Here is a 25083-nt window from a genome sequence, read left to right as displayed (position 1 = left end):
TAATTGACTCTAATAATTATTATGAGGCTTTAATAATTATAGTTAGTGAGTAATAATGCTGAAAGTCACTTTTCGAAAGAAAAGTGCAGATACCGGTTCTGCTAGTCAGTATAAATGCGTGCCGAAAAAGTATCCCGGAAAATTAATGTAAGTGCATGATAATTACTAGAATAATATGTAGGACTTGTAAAACGAGTTTCAAGTCCAGATAATGAGAACTGGTGCTGGAAACCGGTACTGGCTTAGAAAAAACGCGTACCGGAAAAGTGCTCAGAAAATTATAAGAAAAATATGATAAATCTTAGAAAATTATGTAGTTTCATAATCCAAAGTTTGGGATTAAAATGCTAAGCGTAGCAACTAAAGTTAATACTGTGTGTTAATTGGGTAAGTGGCTATAAATACCCTTGTTAAGGGCACAAAGCCCTAGGTTTTCTGTTGCTACGTGAATGCTGGAGTGGCTGGTCAGTTGCTACTGTTCCATTGAGCTTTCTTCACCATTTTGGAGATCAAGTGTCAATTGTGCTTGGTTTCTTCACCTCCAAACACTTGAGCCTTGTGTGAGTGGTCATTGTGAGTGTGAAAGGAGCACCTTTTCTGAGTTGTGGTGGTTGTGGGAGCTGAGGTGTTTTCTGGTTTGGTGGCATTCTTGTTGAGGAGTGTTGTGCTTGGCTTGTGAGGCTTCAAGGAGCTTCATTTGTGAAGAAAGATCCTTGCTTGGGTGGTATTTTCGTACACCCTTCAAGTCAGCACCTTGGGAGCTGATTGTGAGCTCCAAGAGCACCTCCAACCTCTTTCTTGAGCTTTGGTAAGCCTTGTCACCTTTGGTCTTGAGTCTTTGAACTTAAAAATGAAAGCTTGATGCATGTTAAGGTCAAAAGATGATAACTTGTTGTGGGGTAATGTTGAACACATCTAGAAATGCATGTTTAGGTGTTTAAAATCGGTAAAAACCCAACCTTGGAAGGATATCTTCACGAAATGCATTTTCTGCATTCTGTCGTGAAATATCCGGATATGTGATATCCGGATATGAGTTTTGAGTATCCGGATACTAGGTATCCGGATATGGGATTCTGGATATCCGGATATTGCATATCCGGATACGTCCAGTGAGATATTCGGATATTGCATATCCGGATATGGTCCCGAGGAATATCCGGATATTCTGGGTTTTCGTAGAACAGTAGATGTGTTGTGTGTACAGTAGGTTATTGGGGGTTTGTGGACCCTAGATTGATGAAGTTGAACTTCTGTATTTAATGGACTAAGCCAGAATCATGGGATTAAGGGCTTGTGGCTTTGTTAGAAGCTTTAAGACTTGAAAACGTAAGGAAAGACGTTGTCTTAATATTGTATGCTTGTGGTGCATGATGTTGATGTATTGTTGGTCCATAACAGATTGTGAATCTGCTGTGTTTGGACTTTGAGCTGTGGACTCTTGGCTTTTGGAGCTAGCTTGCAAGGTAAGCTTTCGTGTCCTCGGTTTAGCCATGTTGTGGTTCCACCATGTCCCTTGGGGGTATGGTTTATGCATGTTGTGTACATGCTTTTGGATATTTGATATGTTGATTGAACTTTACATGTAATGACTTTTAATATGCATGTGTTGTTTCATCTTGACGGGAAGCCTGAGTATGTAGCGCCATACAAGACGGTGTACCGGGGTGAATGCAAGTGGTACTTGCACGGTGTGTAGGTGATAGACGTATACCTGCACTGTCTCTGGCCAGTAGATTAGTATTGACACACATGGCATGATTATCTGCTGCATTGCATTGTTTTAGAAATGATAAATGATAAACTGCTTTTGAACTTATATTGCACATGTAAGTGAGCTTGGGGTGGAAGATCCTTGAGGACTCACTGACTTACTGAGATTTCTAGATTAGAGATCTTACCCCACGTTTGGGGAATGCTTATTTCAGGATCAGGTAGTATGGGTACTGATGCCTCAAGCGGCAGGAGGCCGGAGATTAGCTGATTATGTTGTTTCTGCTTTATGTTAGCATGACTGGATTTGGATGCTGTTTATGTTTTCCGCTATTTATGATATGTTGTTGTTGAGACTGATGTTGGGCATGTTTCCTTAATTGAGTGTGCATGGGGATTGTCCATGACACTTTATGTTAGTACTTGTTGTTTGGAGTTGTATAAACTGTTAGATGGTCCGGTCTACATTGTTGTAGTTCCGTGACTAGAGCCACAATTATATTATCTATGTTATATGGTATTTCAGTTAGCTGTTTTATTGCAATTACATACAGGCGATGTTTTATTAATTGATTATTAAGCAAGCTGGTAATGTTAATGGCATCATAATTGAAAAGAAAAAGTAATTCCGCATTTTTAATTAAGCGCAGCTTAATACGATATTATGATAACATTGCCGGATATATACGGGGTGTTACAGTATACACTGGGTGTTACACCAATGATCAGACCAGATACAATATAGGCTGACAAATGTATATCGAGCCTAATCACACACGGTTGAAATGAAGAGGATACTCTGCTTCTGGTGCTTGAGGTTGCTGATGATTGAATATGGACTCTGGTCCTTTGTTAGCGTGATCCTTGAGATTAGATGGGGGTACCTGGGCATGTACCATCTGTTTATATAGTGGTTCTATTGCCGCCTTCAGAAGGTGGTATGGCCTCTGATTGACCATTCATGGGCTGCAGGTTTGGCTATAGCCTTATCTCTTAATGCCAGGCTATCTTGATAGAGTAGTGGCAAGTCGGTACTGTACTCTGTTTATTAGTACAAAGGTGCGGTGAGTTTGTGTTGGATCTTTGAAATAGCTTTCTTGCCTCTGAAGTTATGCTAAAGGGCGATTTCATGCGCGATGGGAGCCATCGCGCCTAACTCTGGGCCTTCGTGATATTGGGCTTCGTTCGTATATTTTTGGACCTCTAACGGGCCTACTATATTTTATCCAGATCATAACTCAAGGTATGCTTCAAAATAAAGAGATACTTTAAGAAATTGTAAATTTTGGTAAGCTATAAAAAAATTATAATTTGGCCCAATTTACTTAAATATGTTAATTAGTGGTGTAGGAGGTGATATGGGTATGCAAAAAATTTCAAAAAAAACCCAATTGAATTGTAAGCCGAATCGAACCTCACCAAAAGAACGAAATCATTTTGCTGAAGCCTTTCGAAAACCAAAAGAACTGAACCAGTTCTTTTTTCCTTAACTACTAATATTTTTATTTTATTTTTTTTATTTTATTTTATTTTTTATTTTATTTTATTTTTTTTACCTTAAAATCGGTTTAAAATGAATTCATGAAAAAGAGAAAAAGAAAGAAAGAGTAAAAACTGTTCGAATTTAGCAAGTCGTAGCCACCCATTGATGGAATAAATCTTGTGCATCTGTTTCCACCAAAAATTTAATGCATCCATGAATAAATTTTATATGCATCTGGTGCACATAGATTCAGTGCATTCCACCAATGAGAGCATTACACATCAGAGAAGATAGAGAAAGAATTTGGTAGTAGAGAGAAAATTTTGGCTAACATATAATGTTTCCATTGATGAGATGCACTGAATCTTTTGGTGCAACAATAGTACCAATAGCACCAAAAATTTATTGCTAGAAAGGAGCCATATTTATAAACCCTCTTATATCCTCTTAATGTCTAACGTGGAACTTCTTACTCATGTCAGCACCAGCTCGGATTTTCTTCAATTTTTCAACTTTTTACTCTCTTTTTTATTAATAACACATTTCTAACATTCCTCAAAACTTTTGCAACATAAAAACTTCTTTAAAAATTTATAGAAACTCTGGAATAACTGGGTCTGGGACAAAATATTTTAACTTATTTTAAAAAAGTTAAAAACATAAAGTTATTCTTACCTTAATATTTTTTGAGATGTTGTTCTTGCTAACAATTAAATTATGAAATAACTGCTTACCAAAAATAAAATAAAAAAATGAAATAACTTAATAGGAGGCAAAGACAAAATTTTGGAAAACAGTGATGACAATTTGATTAGAAAGCCAATGGGAGATGCAAGATGGGAGAAAAATGACAAGTGGCTGAATTGCAATCAGTAAAATTTGGTAATTACATAATTATGTAATAAAACATTATCTTAAAAGAGTGGTGCCAATACGAGACATTTCTTTTTAAAACAGAGTTCTTAAAAAATTTAGGTAAGCAGAATCTGCTCTCCAACTATATTGTAGTCAATGTAATTTTTTTGAAAAATGGGTAAAATTAAAGCGCTGACACAGATTTTCTTCGTATGATGACAAATGAATGACATTGCATTTTTTACATTATCTATAGGCATGGCAAATAGTAACTCTTCTGTTTTCAAGAATCCAAACATGACAAAGATAGAAACAAATAGTGTCCCTTTTTTTCTGGATATGTTTTCATATTTAGAGATTGAGAATGATAATGAAGAATATAAAGAGAGCTGTGAAACACACAAGGTGTTTGTGGCTGAGAACCACTTCACTTTGTTGATGAGATTTGGTTCAAAATAATGCTCACCTCCAAAAGCTCATCCACTTGAAAATTCTTACTCTCTTTTAACTTATATACACGCTATAACAAGTTTGAGGTCCATCACATTTTGTCTCTATTCTACAACGTATTTATCAACTCTTGCTATTTTTTTCACTTTGTTCTATTTCTTTTCCTCACTAGGAGCTCCTCTCCACTGGTTCCTCTGCATGCACATAGTTACATAGTTTTGGAAACTAAGGTCTTCTTTTGTTTCTCATCAATTATATAGTTTGTTTTGCATACTCATTATCATCACTTTATGAGGCTTTTGTTATAGTCATGCTTCTGTTTTAGACAGACTCTAGCAGAAATGAAGATTGAAGATTAGTGTTTGCGTGTATGCATGGTTTTCAGGCTCATTTTTATTTGTTGAATTAAGTTCTGTGATTGGATAGCTCATAGCATCAATTTTCTTTGCTTATGTTTTTGTTGTTCTTCCTTTTCATAAGGTTGAGGAAATTTGACATTTTGAAACTTTGGTTGTGAAGTTACCTGATTGGCTTGGTTTGTTTTAGTAGATTTTTTAAGACTTCATCCATGCAATGATGGGAAATTTACTATGTTGAATTACTAGAAGAAAACTGTAGCAAATAGCCTTAATTTTCTAGGCAAAGAGTTTTTCATTTTAATTCTGAGACATGCAACTTTTTTTTTTCTTGTACTGCTACTATTTATGCTTTTAAGTTTTAGTATTCACTTGAAATTCAATATTTATGCTATCTATGTGAAGGCTAGAATCAACAAGAAGCTCTGAAAATGGAGATAACCAATGTCACTGAGTATGAGGCTATTGCAAAGCAGAAATTGCCAAAGATGGTGTTTGATTACTATGCATCTGGTGCTGAGGACCAGTGGTCTCTGCAAGAAAACAGAAATGCCTTTTCCAGAATTTTGTGAGATTTTCCCCTTAATATTTTACAGCAGTTAGTTACCAAACTAAGTTTCTTTATTGTGTTCCTTTGATAATCAACATCAACAACACCTTTTATCTCAAACTAGTTGGGGTCTTGTGTTCCTTTGATAATATCCTGAAAAATATGATTGACAAATACACAGGTTTCGGCCACGTATTCTTATCGATGTGAGCAAGATAGACATGGCAACTACTGTCCTGGGCTTCAAAATATCCATGCCAATCATGATTGCCCCAACAGCCATGCAGAAAATGGCTCATCCTGAGGGTATAATTGTTGTCCTTTTACATTCTCATAGATTAGTGAAATGCTAGATGACGTTGTGCAATATTGTCCATTTTTCCAAAAGGAAAGATTTCATGAGAAATGATGTATGATATGTTACTGTACTGGTGCCTGAAAGAGTAGGGAAATGATTACTAATACTTGATTTGTGTACAAAACTACCATTGAAATTGAGAACTTAAAAAGGTTGGTATTATTATGAGTGCAGAAAAGACATAGAAGATAATGCTCATACTTTCTAATAATTTGTTTGTTTGATGCGTGCACAGTTCTAATCCTAATCAGCTTCAGCTAGATAAAATCCTTGCAATTGAATTTACAGAGACCTTTTATGCATACTCACTAAATGACACATTCTAGAGAAACTAACAGAGACCTTTTATGCACACATGTAGTGCCATCAACCAATGTCTTGATAGTAATAACTTGTTTTGTATTGCTTTTATGTGGCTCCATTTATTTGTTGCACGTAAGAGATTATACAGGACTCATACAGTAACATGAAATTTAAATTTGTTGACGTTTTTATATGGAATAGTTTAATTCCAAATCCCCTTACACAGCTAAACCAACTAACAAGAGCATGGTTTGTGTTGGATGATATATATAATATATTTTCTTATGCAGGAGAATATGCAACAGCAAGAGCCGCATCAGCAGCTGGAACAATCATGGTATTTCTCTTTTATGTCTATATTCCTCTTAAATAGGCATCTAGAAGTAATTCACTTGATGAATCACCATATAATCCGGACAAAGTGCTTTTGTAAGAAGCAGTTTATAATCACTATAAAGGGTATATCCCTTCTTTATCAATGATTCAATATAGACAATTTTGTAACTTTCAATTGAGGGTTTTGTTGAGTATCTATTAGTTGCTGCCTTGTACATGATGCATTTGTTACTTCATGCAGAATATTTCATATTACAAGCACTCGATTAGCTTAAAAAGATTATATCCTTCTGAATTTATGTTTTGTTTATGAATGTGTGCCCATTGGGCTATGAGATAATATGCTCTAAGTTCTTTACTTATGAGTAGACTTGTGGTTCTTTCAGACTTTGTCATCATGGGCTACTTCAAGTGTTGAAGAGGTGGCTTCAACAGGACCTGGCATTCGCTTTTTCCAGCTATATGTAAGCTTGAAAAGCTTTCTTTATAGTTCCATTTATTGTTCATTTGAATACATGGTGTAATAGGTTTCTTTTTCTAACATAATATGTTCTCCTATCATCATTTTCTTTAGGTGTACAAGGACAGGCATGTGGTTGCTCAGCTTGTGAGAAGAGCTGAAAGGGCTGGATTCAAAGCTATTGCCCTTACTGTTGATACCCCAAGACTAGGACGCAGAGAAGCTGATATCAAGAACAGGTACAACTCTTCAACCTTGTTATATCACTTTCTCAATGGATATGATTTGGTAAGTAAAATACTTATAAATTGTCTCTTACAGGTTCACTCTTCCACCTTTTTTGACATTGAAGAACTTTGAAGGTTTGGACCTTGGAAAGATGGACGAAGTAAGATCAGTTATTACAAATATTATTTATGAAGGTTTAATGTTCTTACCTTCATCACTAATTGAATTTGTTATCTTGGTCCTTTCAGGGTAATGATTCTGGACTTGCTTCATATGTTGCTGGTCAAATTGATCGTACTCTAAGCTGGAAGGTTTGTCAGATAATCAAACAAAGCGTTTTTTTTCCCTTTGTAGTTATTCAGTTCCTATAACAGGCAAGAATTTATTAAAGTGAAATCCAAGTGACAACAAATTTACTTGCCCAATTCATTGATTTGATTCATAAGTTGCACGCATGCTGACATTAGATAAAGAATACTCCTGCATCCCTCAAAGAAGAGTGCAGAGTAGTAAGTTCAATTTGATTAATATAAGTTTACATTTGATTTCTACATTATTTTTGTATATCTAATGAAATTTTCAAAGAGGGCATGCCTAGAGCAGTGGTAAAACTGCTTCTTTGTGGCTGAAAGGTCACATATCCGAATCTGGAAAACAGCTTCCTTGCATATATTTGCAAGGGTAAGTTCGCGTATAAGAATTGCTCTTATCCCAATCCTCGTTAGTTGGGGTTTAATCGGAAGTGGTTTTATCTATAAAATTTTCAAGGTTCCACTGACATCTAGATAATCTTTGTTAATTTTGTAGGATGTGCAGTGGCTTCAGACAATCACCAAGCTGCCAATTCTGGTGAAGGGTGTATTGACTGCTGAGGATAGTAAGGAAAACAAAAGCTGTTTTCATCTGTTCTCCCTCAATGAAATATTTAATTAATGCCTTATTCATGTTAATTTGGCAGCAAGGCTAGCAATACAAGCTGGTTCAGCTGGAATAATTGTGTCTAATCATGGAGCTAGACAACTTGATTATGTCCCAGCCACTATATCAGCCTTAGAAGAGGTACATCAAACTTCAATTTACATCTCAATTAACTTGAAACTTATACAAACCCAAATTTAAGGATCTTTATATACTTTTGTTATTGAAACTTAGGTTGTTAAAGCTGCTCAAGGACGTGTTCCTGTATTTTTGGATGGTGGTGTACGCCGTGGAACTGATGTCTTCAAGGCTTTGGCACTAGGTGCTTCTGGCATATTTGTGAGTACATCATAACCTCTCCCAAAAGCATTTTTTTATAATGGACTTCTCACGTTTATTGTAAGAACCAACTACTAATAAATAGTAATAATAAATATATAACTACTAATAAACACTATTTCCCATTCCCCACTCCGATTGCAGGACAAAATATCCATATCATAGAATATCTTTCCCTTTTCTCCGCATAACCACTTTTTTGAGAATTTTTTTAGTGCTATTGTTGCACTGAGTTATCAATGCTATTTTCATTCACAATATGATATGTGTCCATAGTGTGAGGTGTGTGTGCTCAGTGACAGCTAAAAGAGAGAGTTTACAATGTATGTACCTTATTGGCTTAACTATTTATTTATACATGAGTTACCTAGAAGGATGTATTTATGGGCCTCTTAGAAATATTGAGGGTCTAAGTTCAATGGCTTAGCTATCAGGATAGAATCGTCATTAATATAGGATTCTCTTTCCTATTTGCATGACTTTTCTTTTATGTTGTCCTTTATTGAACCTTCTAAAATGTAGGAATTTGTCAAGTTCATAACAACCCTCTTACTTGGCATTAAAATAAATTTTTTATTTTATTTTATTCAAAATTTAGACACATATCATACTACGAGTGAAAGTAGCACTTAAGAAATTCTCGAATCTTTCACAACTACCTATATGTCTCACATTCCTGCCTTAAGACAATTTTAGTGGTTTACTTATTGCACTCTCTCGCATACTCACCTCCCTGAGCATCTTAAGCAATAAGCATTATGTAGGTCAACATATCACCACTCTTTCTCTTCCGTGTATACGGAAGAAACCACCACATTGCACCCTAGACTGACCATTATTGAGACTTGGTTCTTCCTATACCAGCCACTCTCATCAGACCACCTAATGAAACACCAATGAAAAAATTTAGGGCCGGGCATGGTTTAACCCGAGTAAGTTTTTTCATTGAACCAAACCGAATAGGTTTATTCTGATTCGGTTCAAAGAACACAACTGTTTTATTTTTATAAACTGGTTCGAAATCGGAACCGGTTTATGTTTCAAAATTAGTTTATGATTTATAAACGGTTTCGAACCCAATTCGTGTATGCAAACATGTTCTGAACTGATTTTGAACCTATTTTTCAAGTCAATTCTTTTAGTTCTTTTCAATTTTTAAATTGGTTTAATAAACTAGTTCGATTCTAAAAATTGGTTCAGAAAAATACGATTCGATTATTTTGCACAGCCCTTTAAACAGTGCATGAAAAAAATAGTGTTACGGAAACAACCTCCTAGTTTTTTTGTTATCTTAACTGTATGTAAAAGTATGGTTAATAAACTTTGTTCTATGTTAGATTGGACGCCCTGTGGTCTTCTCTTTGGCTGCTGAAGGAGAGGTTGGTGTGAGGAAAGTGTTGCAGATGCTACGTGACGAGTTTGAGCTAACCATGGCCTTAAGTGGTTGCCGCTCACTCAAGGAAATTACTCGTGATCACATTGTGACAGAATGGGACCTCCCTCGCACTCAACCACGTGTATCACCAAGATTATGAAAAGATCTTGCTCTTCATTTGAGCTAAGTGGTGCAGAACAATTAATGGGGAAACAGTTTGTATGTCTCATGAACCTGTTCTTGTCCTTTCTTTTTCCTTTTTTGGAGAACTCATTTAATGTTATATTTGGAAAACTATATGCTTTCTTTGTAAGGATTGTATGATATGATACTTTTAGTAGCTACTATTGCTGCATTCCCTCATTTGTATATTGTTTCTTACCAAAATACAAAACTTTTGTTGAATTATATAGTAAGACAGGCATTTCACAAATATTTATCTGCACCAACCAAATGACCGGAGTGGGGACTTCTTTCATGTTAATCATATTCTTACATAAAACTTTCAATTCAAGTTTGCAGCTATAAGATGATCTTACATATGTGTGGTGAATTCGTAATATGTTGAATTGCATATTGGTAGGGTTAAATGGTTGAGTAAGATAATTTTTTTATTGTTGTTAGCCCCTTAATTTTTTTGTGTTGTTAGCCCCTTGCATGACCAATGCATAGAACTAAACTTTTTGTGATATCCATAGAATATTATCGTAAAATTTAGGGCAAAATTCACTAATGCCCCCTTTTAGTTTGCTTCAGAATTGTCTATGTCTCTGTAGATTTTTTTGTATCACATATTGCCCTGTGGTTTGTAAAAAATAAAAAATCACAAGGGCATGTGTGATAAAAACATACCCTTTTGCAAATCACAGGGACGTATGTGATAAAAAAAATCATAGGGGCATAGGTGATTTTAAAGCAAACTACAGGAGTATTGGTGAATTTTTTCCTAAAATTCAAGGGAAATCGTTTCTCCTTTTTGGGGGCCATCTATCATTATATCTGCAGCAACGAAAATTTTCTCCTGTATAATACCGGATACTCATTGCATCATTTTGCAGCACCAGTTGTGATAATAAAGGGGTACGTTTTTTTTTTTTTTATGCAACAGACAAAATTTTATAACCATTAAATAATAAGTATACAAATTTAGGGATTTGTGATTTTACAATTAAAAATAACTATGGCATGTGTAAATATACACATTAATACCAAATACATCTAAGAGCTCGTTTGGTAGTTAAAATAGAAAGGACATGATATGTTAGGCTATTATATCCTGTTATTATTCATTGTTTGGTAAATCAACAGGATATGATAAGCTTAAGTTGTTGGCTCATTTTATTCTGCTTATAGTAGGATAAACTATCCTACTGGGGGACTCGAGTTATAAAGGAACATGATATGATAACAAATGTCACATCCCTTTCTTTTCAAATATCGCGATATGTTTTTCTCATATAAATTTTGTTTGGCATGTGAGAGTCAGTCTTTGCCACCGACAAGCCGCCGCCATTGTTGGCCATCGGCCACCTCTATCCCCATGCACCAACCACCACCGCCACAACTAGCCACCACCACCATCACCGATTAGCCCTATAATTACATACAGCTTGCACCACCAGCGCTGCCGGCGCCACCACCACAACCACTTCCACCTGCCACCATTGCACCAACCACCACCACCGATGTCGTTCCCACTAGCTACCACCATTACCGTCATCAGCCACCACAATTGCCCTGGCGTCGCCACCACCACCACTTTCACTGATCATCCCCACCTATCACCATCCAGGCATCATCTCATGTCACCACCACCTCCAACCATCAGGCACCAACCATCACTATCGCCACAACTACCATCATCATTCCGCCATCACATTTATCACCGACCATTACTGGCGTCGTCACCACCTTTCATTGTCACCATCCCCCATAACTACCACCAACACTACCCACTATCACTAGCCACCAGCCACTGATATTGACAAATAATTTTAAATAATTTTTAAAAATTTATATGGCGAGGATGTATTTTTTTATTTTTAATTTTTTGTAAGTTATTTATGTATTTTAATATATTTAATTTAAAATTATGACTTTTAAATTTTTTGAATAATTTAAAATATAATTAATGTGTAAATAAATAAAAAACTGTTTAAAAATCAATTTTAAAAAACATATAAAATTATGTTTAAAAAGATATTTTGTTTATTTATATCATATCATGACACTAGGGGTGAAAGTGGACTGGGCTGGGTCAAGCTTTGCACCGAAAAGCCTAAGCCTACGTAAAAAAAAATTTAATTTGGCCTGGCCCAATCTTGTTACGAGTCTAACTATTAGCCTGACTTGGCCCGTTTATAAAAAAAAACAAATAGCCTGGCCTAGCTCATTAACCTGTTAATTTTTAACTTCTTTACAAAATACTTAAATTCTGTTGCTAAACCAAAAATCATAATTTCAACGTCCAAACAGAATCATGAATCACAACAACATTCATACAATCTGTATTTAAGTCATTTTCAAAAGCAAAATGCTCAAACTAAATAACAAATATTTCATCAGATCCAACAAACAAATCCATACTATGTAAATTAAAATAATTACATGAATCTAACAACACATCATGATGTTTGTAGTAAGTATAATCTCTCCCAAAAACTTTTTAATATATTCATATACACAATTTAACATGTTGATATGTTGGTTCCTCCTGTATAAGAAATAAAGTTAGATTTATATTAAAATATAATCAAATATAATTAAGTTATAAATAATTACAATTGATTAAATTTATATCTTTTGTTTTTTTTTCAAGCCATACTTATTCTATTTTATTTTATTTAAAATAAATAGTACAATATAGGCTGGCCTGTAGGCTTATAGGTCAGGCCTTGTCAAAGTGGGCCTACGACCTTTTTAATAAACAAGCTTTTTCAAAGCCCAAGTTCGGCCTATTTTATGAAATATACTATGTCAGGTCTGGCCTGACGTAGGCCGAGCCGTAGGCCCCTGTGGGCCGGCCCGGCCCAGTTTCACCCCTAGTTGTAACATTATAAATAGGAAAACAGATATGGGAGACAAATATAACATGACACGTAGAACACAACACGATACACGACTAAGAAATACACAAATATATACATAAAAGCAAAAATCTTAAATTAAACTGAAGACAAAATACAGTAAACCATTGTCATTTATCTAATCATTTTAGTATACCACTTGTATTTGTACAAAAAATCAAAAATCAATTAAAAAAATGAAGAATAAAGGCATCTCAAATGTATTCGACAACAATTAATTGAAGCACCAATTCTTCTTAAATATTACAGAGGGATAATTTCGATTTAGCACTAGCTATTATGATAGCACTACTTACAAGATAATGATACAATTAAGAACACAACATCACCACCTTACATGTACAAGGGTGTGGGGTTTAATCGTATAAGCTGAATGGTTTGTATTTCTGGAGGTCAAGAAAGACACCTACCACAGAGCCAAGACCAGCCACAACTGATATTATGAGGCAGACAACACTCAACAATTCCAGACAAATCCAAGTCCTACTCCATTTTGGGATCCTCTTTTGTTTGATGTACATCTCGACCGGAAAGTAAACAGTTAAAGGCCAAAAGCCCACTGCTCCAATCACTCCCAAAACGTCATTGAAGAATGGAAGCAACATTGATATAACCGTGGTTACGACAACAAAAAAAGACCTCCAAAATAATGCAAATATGTTCTGATTGTAGGGTGCAAAACCAGGAACTGGAACTTTGAATTCCTTGTCAATTTTGGGCCATCTTTTTGCTGCCTCTTTCTCAACGAAGGCAAAGAGGGGTTGGGCATACACTTGGTATGCTCCCACAAGGTGAATTACGATTGCTGCATTAGCAAGATCTATAAGCCAAGATGGTTTAAAGAAATCAAATCCAGTGAGCAGGTTCCCAGGTGCTGAATCTCCAAAAGCAGCATAGCCACTGCAGCCACAAAGCATATAAAATGTTGTGGTCACTCCAATACTTATCTTTGCGGCCTTCTTCATTGTTTTTACTTCAGAAGGTGGAGATTTGATAGTGTCCTGTGTAGTCAGTCAGAATATTATATATTAATTAGTTTGGACAAAGCTTGCTGAGCACCTCCGATGCTCACATCTCTTACACAAGGAGTATGTGGTGAAATAGGTGTACTAGAAAAAAGTGGGGTAAGCTGCAATGTGATTGAAAAAACTGTATAAATGTGAGGTGATATGTGCGTATATAGCATTAATCAATTATATTTTATATGATAAAATTCTCTTTAGTTTTTCCTTACTTTTTCAAACAGAAAGAAAAAAAGGTGTACCTGAATTTCAAGGAGAACGAAAGAATATGAATAGGCGAAGGCTATGTTACCAAGGGCTTGGAAAACCCCCCATACTTTTTGGGCCTCTGTCACAGTTCCAATGCTTACTCCTGTGAGGCTACCCTGGAAAGTGCCCGTTTCTATTCCAAAACCAACCAAACAAAATTGGCTAAAATGTAAGAACCGTTTGTAATTATAGGTTAATTAGAAAAATATATCATGATTCAAAATTCAGCAACACTCCTTGAACTTATAAACCATGCATGCTGGTTCTCTACATAGGTTTTTTCCGCATATGTACAAGATCTTAAATTTACACTACTCCGTGATTTGATAAGTTTAGAGAGCCATGTAACCAAATTTTAAACCAAAAGAGATTTTCTGCAATAAAACCATAATTGGAGGGGTTATGAGCCAACAACAGCCAAGAATTACAAGAAAACTTGATTCAAACAAACAAAGGTAAGAATATAACCTGCAATTTTGACAATTCCAAGTGCGAGTCCAATTATAGAATAGGTGAAAGACATGACTGCAGCAACTATTGAGAGCCACCACATGTTATGAAAATCTGGAATTTGAGAAAAGAAAATTTGAATTGCACCAAAACTGATCATGTATGGGTTGCTTGAAATGTGACATGGGTTTTTTCCACCAGAGGAATGTAAGCAGTTAGACCTTTTGATAGCCCTGTCAACCAAAACATTGAAACAATCCCATCAACATTCAACCATCATCAAACTAGATAATCCTATCAGTAGAAAGAAATATTGTGTAGTGACAATCAACTATCATACCGCATGCTTCAGTTAAGTGGTATTTTCAAATACACACCATAATATAGTGTATCTTTACCATCAATAGAATTAATATAATTTAACTTGATTGATTGGAATTTATTAAAAAAGTAAGATTTAAATTGATCTTGATTGATTGAAATTTATTAAAAAAGTAAGATTTAAATTGATTTATAAATGGATGTCCATATTTGAATTACATTAAAGATCAAAAAGATCATTTTATTTTTATTTTTATTTTTTTATCTTTACTTAAAATTGTTGAAGTGGCTAAATGCCTAAATCAATAAGAACAAAATTGACAAAAAAGAAAAATTAATCAAAAACATTGAAATCTTATATATACTCATACACAATGTCTGTTTAGCTCTTGCTTTTGTTTATTGGGGCCTAGCCCCTTTTTCTTTACCAAAATATAAAAAAAAATGATGTTTTTAAAAATAAATCAATTTTATTTTTATTACTTTCTATTTATATTATTTGGAAATCAAATCAATTTCTATGATTTGAAAAGGTATAGCAAGTGTTCACTCACATCATGCTAAGGGAAGCCGCAATTGTGTATCCTATGGCGCTTCCGAAAAGATTCAAGTACTGAACTATCCCGCAAAACGTAACACTGTATCCGCCTGCAAAATACATAACAATGGTAATGGTACGTCATACACGCATTTCATTTTAAAAGGATTATGATTGTCAATATATATGCAGAAATCTTAATTCACGCAAAAGCTTTTCAACAAATTCAACTAACAAACGTGGGAATTCGAAACTTTGAATGGGTGGTGCATGCTGATATTGTCAAAATGAAATTCTTTTGTTAGTGAAGAAGAGAATCACGTCATTCATACTTGAATTCCAAAAAAATAATATATAAAAAAATTATGTTACATGGTGCTATTCTTGTTAATGTATATAAACATGTTACCTAGAATGGAGCTAACTGCGTCCATGAAAGTATAGTTTCTCTTTCCCAAAATGGGGTCGCCAACACGATAGCAATCAGCTAGAAACGATGAAGTATACACGGTGACGACACTAAACAAGAGCATCACCACAGGACCAAAAATCCAACCCATCTGAGCTATGGCCCAGGCTAAGGAAAGCACACCAGATCCTACCACAGCCGTTATAATGTGGGAGCTTGTAGTCCAAACGGTTCCTTCCTCATATTAAGACATAAAATATCATCCGATCCAATCAAAGAAACAAAGATAATGTAAAAGTATATAACATGAATTAATTTGTACCCGTTCGTTTAAGACGGCCATCATCATCAAAGAATTTGGAGTCATTTTGTATAGGCACACCACCATCTATGGAGTCCTCTACGATGTCATTATCTCCACGGTAGCTAAGGTTGGCTTTGGAAATGTTTTCAACCATCTTTAATGGACCAGAGATCTAAAGAAAGCAAATATAATTTAACTATTGCAATAAATCTTATTTTGTTCGTCCCAACTACTGTGTTGCATTCACAAATCACTGACAAACTATAAAACATGCACGAAAGAAAGAGGTTGGTAAAATTGTATGTGTTAGGTAAGCTCAGTAATATTCACATAGATGAGTTATGGGATGAAAATAGAGGGTATTAATAGGATTTAATTAAATTTTAAAAGGAAAAAATGCTTAGCACCCAAAGTTTTTAGTCAGAAATTTGCCAAAAAAAGTTATTTGACTTTTGAAATGGATTAGTACTTCGTAGTTTTTACCAATTTAATGTATACAAGGCATAGGATATGCATTCCCAAGCAACTGCGCTCTCAAAAGAAAACAAATGTTCGAGTTTTTGAGATGTTACTTGAAAAAAATATCTAACTGAGTCGCTTTACATACAAAGGAAATCAGTCTTATAAACTAAGGGTTTTATTATTGTTATGTTACATGATTTAAGTGTTATTTTCAACACACATAAAAATGGAGAGAGAAAGTGGAATGACGAAAGAAAAAGAAAAACATGTGAACCCCACCTCTTTAATGTATGTGTAGGAAAATGATGTTATATCATGTTACATGATAAACATAAAACCCATAAACTAAATAACGCAAGAATAGAAAAGAACGGCACATCTAATAATAATAATTATTCAAGTAATACTCGGCCTAAAAAAGCGTCACTCAAGTGGGACCAACCGTGTTATGAGTGCCCATACATCTAAGCTAAAAAAACAATCAATGTGTGTATTCTCTACTCAATAATAATAATAATAATAATAATAATAATAATAAAAGTTCCTTCATTACAATTATCATGAGTAGAAATAATTTTAAACTTTTTAATATTATTTCATGCATTATCATAAACTTTAATTGCTCTTATAAAAATTAAATAATGTAATATTAAGACACTAGTTAACAATTCCCTAATATTTTAAATGCCTTTCTTATTTATCTAGATTTCAAAATTTAAAAAAATAATAAATATATCTCTAAAAGAAAAAGAAAAAAAAAACTTATACTTATTATTGAATTATAACTGAAGATACTGGATTTTAATTTACCTCTTTTGCTTTTATTACTCAAAATATTACATATATGAAATAAAATATTTTCCACCTACTACTATTAATTTATGGGAAAAAGAAGTATAATGTTGTAGGAAAATGTTTAGGTAATGTTATAGAGATAGAGATGGTGGGACCCACCCTTGTTTTCAAAAACCAAAAAAATAAACAAGTGTGGGTCCCACCATCTCTATCTCTATAACATTACCTAAACATTTTCCTACAACATTATACTTCTATTTCCCTTTATTTATTTATGAAACCAATCTATATATTAAATAATTTTATTTACTTTATTTATAAATAGACATTAATGATAATTGAACAAATTGAGCTGCATTAAATTAGAAGTTTCAGATTTGATTTCATATATTTTACAATATATATATATATATATATATATATATATAAACAAAATTATTTAGCGCAGACCATTATCGTGCAATGCATGGCCCACTACCTTAACTAAATTCCTATAAAAAAATTCCAACCATCCAAAGTAACCGAATATACTAGCTTCTCCAATAAGAGAAAGAGAGCCCACTAACCTAATAAATTCCTATTCAAATTCCCAACCCACTTTCTCAAAATACAAAAACAAAGATACCGTAATGTAACTCAATAACCGTTCACAGCTTCAACAAGCCCCAAGTGATCTCCTCAACAAGGAAAGGAAAACGGACCTCACAAAAATCCTAAGGTAAAAAAAAAACCTAAAAAGTCAGAAAGCCCCAAATAAGATATTAAAAAAAGAAAAGAAGGTAAAGGTGATTGCTAATAAAGGAACCAGTAAAATAGTCAAGGAAGAGGCTCTGGTCTATGTTATGAGGCTTCTGGTACCTAGTGGTTTGGGTTTTATGAAGACTCAGTGGCTGGATCATGCGTGTTGGTGTTGATTTTTCTTGCATTAATGGGGTTTTTCAGTGTATGGAGGCTTCTTCAACGGTTAAAATTGGTGCTGGTTTTGATTTCTGGATTGTGGACGGGGGGATGAATATCAATGTGTATTTAGTTAGTAACAGGTAGGGTTTGATTTTGATTCAGCTGGATCCGAATGAAACTCAAATTTGGTCAAATAATTATGATAAAGAAGACATTCATATAGTAGAAAATCAGAAATAAAACCGGTTAAATTTACAAGCATATGTAATAAGAAAAGATAAAGAATGGTAGGGGGAACTTTACTTGAGTGTGAAATCGGAAAAAAGCAAAGTTTGTCTCTGGTGATGGTGATGGTGGTGTTGCAGAGCGTGTTTGTGTGTCTCTGACTCTCTCCTGTGAAGGAGAGAATTGGAGTAACGTTGGTCTGAAACTTGGGCTTTTGAAGCAACACACACTAGTCAGTCAGTCAGTCAGTCACCTTCTTACTCTACCTTATAGCCAGCCTTTGGACTCGGTCCAATTACGCGTCTCAAACCTCTGCCATTCCCTGCTCTGATTCACAATTACCTTTTTATTAACTTAAATGTATGTATTAAATATTTTTATTTACTTATTTATTTTTAAACGTAGATATTAATGATAATTGACCAAATTGATTCTATATAGTTTTGCAGAAAATATATATATATATATATATATATATTTATTTATATGCGCCAAGTGGATAAAATTAGCGGTGTGCAAGGGTTGAATTGAACCAATTTTTTTTAAAAATCGAACCAGTTGGCTTAAATGGTTCAGTTTGAAAAGGGTTCGATTTAAAATCGATTTGATTCGATTCAGAAACAGTTCGATTCGGTTCGAGTCGACCCTATATAAAAAGAAATAAAATAAAAATTTAAAAAAATAAAGTAATAAAACTTGGTTCGGTTCGATTTGAAAATGGTTCGGTTTTTGAACTGATTTAAAAATTGGTTCGATTCATTAATTGGTTCTTTAAAAATCGATTAGGTTCTTGAACTGGTTTTAAAAATTGGTTGAGTTCATTAACTAGTTCTTTAAAAATCGGTTCGGTTCATGAATAGATTCTTTAAAAATTTGTTATTTTAAGGAAAGTTCAATTCAATTCACAAATCAATTCAGTTTTTTTGATTATTTTGCACTTTCTTATATAAAACGATATTTAATAAGTAGTTAACGGGTTAAAAAAAAGTTTAACGTATTGATTTAAAGGGGTGTTTGGTAGGTGGTTTTTGGGAGGATTGATGGGTAAGTGAGAATGAGTTTTCAATTAATCTTCGTTTGGTAGAAGAGTGTGACAAAAATAACCAGGGAACCTCTTTCCCCAGGAAACCTTGCGTTGTGTGTAAATTTTTGTAGAAATTACTGTTTGCAAATGCGTCCGTGGAGATGGTATTTGGAGAGAACCAGGGAAGTGAAAATTTTGGCGTGTGTTTTGTTACCCAAATGCCCCTGATATTTTGGAGGTGGTATCTGCATCAATAACTCTGTAAGCTGCCATCCCATGGAGTTTGCTGTAGGTGCATTCATTGTAAGCATGTTTTTCAGCTTTGAGGTTTTTGTAACTCTGTATTGTTCTAACCTTCGACCCTGCTGCTTCCAAACCAATTTTGTGGTATCCACTGATTGTCTCATCAACAATTATCACTTGGTCTCGAGTTGATACAGCCATGCGGATGCTTTGTGCAGCAGCTATAGCTCAACAAACATAAACATGAGCTTGTGAGGGGTATTTCCAGCCATGACGAATGTTGGTTGCATCATAGGTGTCAAACAATACTGCAACAACGGCTCTATTAAATAAAGAAAGTCCATATTTTAAAGGGGTATTTTCGGTTTTTTGATATTTTTCCCATCAATCTTTTACTTTCAACCAAACATAATCTTAGCAAATATTTGTTAATTTTCCTGGTAATATTTCGTTCTACCAAACCATTTTTTTTACATTTCTCCACTAATTCAATTTTTCAACTATTTCCCCACTAATCATATTTCCCTAGTAATAAAATTTATCTCCTGTACCAAACGTCCCCTAAAGTTAATGATAATGAATAATTTAAGGATATTTTTTAGCCAAACCAATTAGTTTTTTATTTTTAATTCTTAACAAGTCTGTAATATCATTAATTTGTCTTGATTTAATTAGCTATTCAAGATTTGTTCTTTCTTAAGAGAATTTTTGAAAAAATTATTTTAGATTTTATCCATTTTTTGTCAAATGAAAGGGTTTCTCTTTCACATATTTTTATGAATGAACATGGTCACCAACCCAAAAATAAATAAATAAAACTACAGACAGGTCTATCAAAGATTACACATGAAAGAAATGTAAATAAATAAAAATATAAAATTAACAATAACGAAAGAAAATTAAAAGGACTGCCATTTGAGAGAAAATGGAAGATGAAAGTTGGGAAATATCTTTGGTGAATTATATGTATCTAATTGGATACGTCTTTTTCTATATTTAAAAAAAAAATTATCATTTTTTAAAAAAGAAAATTTTTATTATATTAAATAAATTTCTCCTTCTAGAAAAAAGATATAACCAATTAAATATATCTAATACACCAAAATTTTGTTATGAAAGCAGGTGGAATAGAACAAGAAAATTGGGTAAAAGAAAATAAGGCTTCAAGTTTCTCACATTATAATACATAATTTTATCTTTTATAAATATATAACAGTATATGAGATCATGTAAAAAAAAAAAAAAATCTCATATACACTGAGGAATAAAATTATTTAATATAACATAATAAAAAAAACGCTTAAAAAACAATATCAGATTGTGGGCGCTACCTATGATGCATGGACACGGACACGGGATACGACACGACACGCCAACACGTTAATTCTAAAAAATGACATATTTTGATACGTTGGGACACGTTTTGATATTAAATAATATTTTTAATATATATAATATAATTTATATTTAATACATTTAATAGTCCATAATAAGTCATATAACTAATCAAATATTCAAATTTTATAACATAAATATAAAAAAAATAAATTCGTACCTTGTTAATTTTTCATGTCAAATTTCATAACAGAAAAAATTTAATTTATAAATCCTTTTTTTTTATTTTTAGTTAATAAAAAAAATTAAGACTAAAAAAAAAAACGTGTCCAAGAGTTGATCATGTGTCGAAAAAAGTTTACTACGTGTCAAAAAACGTGTCCGAGCGTGTCGGAGAGTTGATTGTGTGTCCCAAAATATTGACCACGTGTCAAATACGTATCCAAACATATCAGAGCGTGTCCGTGTCAAACATATGTCCGATATGCCATTTCTCAAAATATTTGCGTGTCCGTGTATTGCTGGGCGCTACCAAAAAGTTTTCTGACTTTTCTCCTCAATGTTAGAAAATCAGAAAGTGTCGTGCTTGGCTCGCAGACCAAAAAAGAAATAGAAATTAAAATAAGTACGTATATTTTCTTATATATTTTCTTCTACCATTTTTCTTTTTTTTTTCTTTTGTGTTTGATTTCTTTTCTCTTGCTCAATTGAACGAATGAGAAAAGAATGATTCTGATTTCGTAACAACTCATTGTGAATGGCGAATACCTATCGGTATGTGATTCTTTTTGGTAATAATTGATGAGCCGCCTTCGGAGGAATAGTTTGTTTATTTATTAAGTAAATACCGTATTCGGCAAATTTTAAGACACTCTTTAATCTCTAGTAAATAAAAAGGTTATTCTGATGTATAAAAAATTTAAAATAAATTCATTTAGTTAAAATTGTGGTCTTTCACAAATTCAAAAAAGATCAATATTAATCCCTCAAAAAAATTAAAATGAGTCCACTTTAAATTTTTTAGGGACCACGAATAGCCTTTTTATTTGCTAGGGACTAAAGCGGATATCGTAAAATTTGTTGAAGACCAAAAAGAGTATTTATTTAATAATTATAAATACATTTGAAGGAAGAAAAACTTTAATACATTATTGGAAATTTTTAACGGATGAATTTAAATTAAAACTTGTTAAATAATATTTTACATTCATTTAATGATTTTCATAATTACATATTATGTTTTAATTAATTTATTATTGTCGGATTATAAAAAATCCCCGACAATGATGGCAGCGTTCAAAATTCAAAGAAAAAACTGCCTTTTAATTCATGTTCTTAAAATTGGATTTTAACTTGTGAAGGTATTTATTTACAATTTATTAAATTATTTGTGATTGAATGGAGAATAATTAAATATAAATATATATATATATATATATATATATATATATATATATACTAATTAATAAATTGACATGAAATTATAAAAAATTTAAAATTTAAATTAAATTGAATTTTAAACTAATATAAAAACGTATTATATATTTTTTAATAATCGATAATAAAATTGGAAATAATAATAACAATTCATAGGTGCGTTTTTTTGGTAATTTGTCGTTCGATAGAAAAAAATAATTTATTGTAATTTAAATAAAAAATTTCGAACTTATTGTTATTTTTAAAATATCTATGCATGTATTGCAGTGTGTCATGTCCTGATTGGGCGTCAAGGTCATGCCAAAAGTAGGCGTCAATGCCATGTAGGTCATGCCTAAATGGGGCGTGACCAGTGACGCCCAAACCAGGCGTGATACACTGCAATGTATTTCACTTTTATCATTTTACTCTCTCTAACTTCTCTCTAATACGCTATTGCTCTCCCTTTCGTGAAAAATTGGTTAGCGAAGCTCTGTCAGAAAAGTAAGTTTTTAATATCTGCTTTCTATATGTTTAAATTACAGTAATAAATTAGGAATATGTTAGTGATTTAGGAATTTATTAGTGATTTAGAAATTTATTAGTGACTTGGGAAACTGTTCGTGACCAAGAAGTATCTAGTAACGTAGAAATTTTGTAGTGACTTAGGAATTAATATTATTAACCTACGAATTAATTAGTGACTTAGGAATTTGGTAGTTGCCTAGAATTTTTTGTATGCTTCATAAAATTGATAGTGACTTAGGTAATAAATAGTGACCTAGAACAAGTAATTGAAATTATCATATATTATAATTTCATTTGGACGATAATCTTGTACAAGGTGTGTACATAATTTTTAAATACATATTAATCTTAAATATTGTAATTAGTTGTAAATTAAATTATTTTTAATGTTGTATTACACATGTATATATAATTTGAATATAAATTAATGGTAACAACAAATTTAATATTTTTTATAGTATTTTATTATGGCTAATTCATCATCATCCGGGGATCTGCATCCGATCATGAGCCAGAGCCTACCGATCCCAGTGTGTATATCATACTTGGGCTGTATAGGTGGGAGGTCCTCCGGAAGAGGAAGCAGAGTGCACATATTTCACAGCGCGTGTGGAATACTAAACATGTTCTTCAGCTGAAAACCCGACGCGATAAGATGCAGGGGGCCTCCTCCCAACGATATTTCAGATGTGGTCGCTGATTACCTCACCCAGGCAGGATTTATACATGTCGCACGCATGCGATATATTCAGGTATGCACTTAAGGATGTAATATATTATATTGTTATGTGATGTGATAATTGTATCATGTACTTCATATTGATGCTTCCCTGATTAGTGCTTTGCCGACAGATGGAGACTATAGACACATACCTTTCATATGACACATGATGAGATGATTATCACCTTGCAAGATGTGGAGGTATATTGGGATTTCCTACTGACAGGCAAGTCGTTACCGGACCTACATCTGAGGATTGGTCGGCCGTTTGTGAGACGGTTTTTGGTGATAGGCCTTTGGCTAGTGAGTTCCATGGTGCCGACGATTTACGAATTTTGTACTTTGATCGGTTGTATGCTCATTGGGGTGAGGTAGCTGGGGATCATGACCATGAGATTTTTTTCACGAGGGCACATATTGCTCGTATGTGTGGGTGTTGGCTTCTATGTGACAGATCAAGAGGTAGCAACATGGATTGTTGCTTAGTTCCATTGCTCAAAGAAGGGTTTGACAAGATTGGCCGATATAGATGGGGGTCTGCAGTTCTGGTGCACTTGTTCAGGAATTTATGCTAGTGTACAGATGCGGGTAGATCTGACATGGGTAGGTGCCACATTCTTCTCCAGATTTAGGCCTGGATCAGATTTCCACACATTGCTCCCCTTTTCTCCTCCTCCTCAGCCTGGGACACACTATGGATGCCGGTATGTGTGTTTTGGCAATCGTGTCTTCTTATTAATTTACAAGTTGTATAGTTAATAATGATGTTTATTTTGGATGACAGGTTTAATACTCTTCGGCGGTTCAAGATCACACGAGGTTGTGCATTATCAGGCGACCATGGACACGTTATGTAGGGATGAGGTATGCTATAATATTTTTTAGTATTTTAAAAAGTATTATTTTAGTTAATAAATAATAATTGTTAGCTATTTTTTTGTGTAGGTGGTTTGGCAACCATACACAATTATGTATGGTTGGGTGTATCTCCACAAGAGCAGTATATGTGGTTTGCTGTCACACCTCTGATTTATTTTCACACGGTCGAGGCCAGCCAACCGGACAGGGGTATGCGACAGTTCGATTTGGATCAGCCGATTCCAAATGTTTCTAGAAAGTTGAAAGGTGTCCATGATATACCTGCGCGATAAAAAAGATGAAAACTTGATTCGTAAGCTTAGGCCATGGATACACAGATGGTAGATTAGGGAGCAGCATATATTGGTGCCTGATCCTTTGCCCGGTCTAATGTCACCTAACCACGAGTACATAGAGTGGTACAAAGCTAGAGAAAAACGCTATATATTTGTACCATATGACCACTGCTGAGG

The 25083-nt window shown here is 33.7% G+C and overlaps 2 protein-coding genes across 4 annotated transcripts; one reads left to right on the top strand and one right to left on the bottom strand.

Moving 5' to 3' along the window:
• Nucleotides 1-4574: 4574 nt before the first annotated feature.
• On the top strand, nucleotides 4575-10087 carry LOC133294030 (glycolate oxidase 1). Of its 2 annotated transcripts, none has more exons than XM_061492676.1 (12): nucleotides 4575-4731; nucleotides 5263-5425; nucleotides 5589-5713; nucleotides 6359-6405; nucleotides 6791-6868; nucleotides 6979-7103; nucleotides 7186-7252; nucleotides 7341-7403; nucleotides 7900-7969; nucleotides 8051-8151; nucleotides 8245-8349; nucleotides 9687-10087. In XM_061492676.1, exons 2-12 carry the CDS (start codon nucleotides 5289-5291, stop codon nucleotides 9882-9884), a joined length of 1116 nt encoding a protein of 371 aa, XP_061348660.1. In that variant the 5' UTR covers nucleotides 4575-4731; nucleotides 5263-5288; the 3' UTR covers nucleotides 9885-10087. The 2 variants fall into 2 exon arrangements, with proteins under 2 accessions (XP_061348660.1, XP_061348661.1); XM_061492677.1 differs by lacking the exon at nucleotides 4575-4731 and adding an exon at nucleotides 4739-4869.
• Nucleotides 10088-12945: 2858 nt separating this feature from the next.
• LOC133294027 (amino acid permease 4-like) lies at nucleotides 12946-18761 on the bottom strand. 2 transcript variants are annotated; one of them, XM_061492673.1, is made up of 8 exons: nucleotides 18564-18761; nucleotides 17986-18073; nucleotides 16122-16275; nucleotides 15800-16033; nucleotides 15407-15500; nucleotides 14550-14764; nucleotides 14075-14214; nucleotides 12946-13811 (listed from the first exon to the last, which is right to left on the bottom strand). In XM_061492673.1, the coding sequence occupies exons 3-8, from the start codon at nucleotides 16255-16257 to the stop codon at nucleotides 13167-13169; spliced, it is 1464 nt and encodes a 487-aa protein (XP_061348657.1). In that variant the 5' UTR covers nucleotides 16258-16275; nucleotides 17986-18073; nucleotides 18564-18761; the 3' UTR covers nucleotides 12946-13166. The 2 variants fall into 2 exon arrangements, with proteins under 2 accessions (XP_061348657.1, XP_061348655.1); XM_061492671.1 differs by lacking the exon at nucleotides 17986-18073 and having other exon boundaries at nucleotides 18564-18760.
• Nucleotides 18762-25083: the final 6322 nt, after the last annotated feature.

The sequence above is a fragment of the Gastrolobium bilobum genome, unplaced genomic scaffold (assembly GCF_033153095.1).
Source record: "Gastrolobium bilobum isolate Gb01-03AN ecotype WA unplaced genomic scaffold, APGP_CSIRO_Gbil_v1 utg142824, whole genome shotgun sequence".
Classification (NCBI taxonomy): Eukaryota; Viridiplantae; Streptophyta; class Magnoliopsida; order Fabales; family Fabaceae; genus Gastrolobium; species Gastrolobium bilobum.
This window is presented reverse-complemented; position numbering and strand designations above follow the sequence as displayed.

What these genes read in the sequence shown, in the direction of transcription:
- LOC133294030 (XM_061492676.1), top strand. Translation starts at nt 5,289, where the DNA reads ATGGAGATAACCAATGTCACTGAGTATGAGGCTATTGCAAAGCAGAAA. An exon ending in ATCGTACTCTAAGCTGGAAG is followed by an intron (nt 7,404 to 7,899) that starts GTTTGTCAGATA and finishes TTAATTTTGTAG; the next exon opens with GATGTGCAGTGGCTTCAGAC. An exon ending in CTATATCAGCCTTAGAAGAG is followed by an intron (nt 8,152 to 8,244) that starts GTACATCAAACT and finishes ATTGAAACTTAG; the next exon opens with GTTGTTAAAGCTGCTCAAGG.
- LOC133294027 (XM_061492673.1), bottom strand. Translation starts at nt 16,257, where the DNA reads ATGGTTGAAAACATTTCCAAAGCCAACCTTAGCTACCGTGGAGATAAT. An exon ending in CGCAGTTAGCTCCATTCTAG is followed by an intron (nt 15,501 to 15,799) that starts GTAACATGTTTA and finishes TGTATTTTGCAG; the next exon opens with GCGGATACAGTGTTACGTTT. An exon ending in TGGAATTGTCAAAATTGCAG is followed by an intron (nt 14,215 to 14,549) that starts GTTATATTCTTA and finishes GTTTTGGAATAG; the next exon opens with AAACGGGCACTTTCCAGGGT.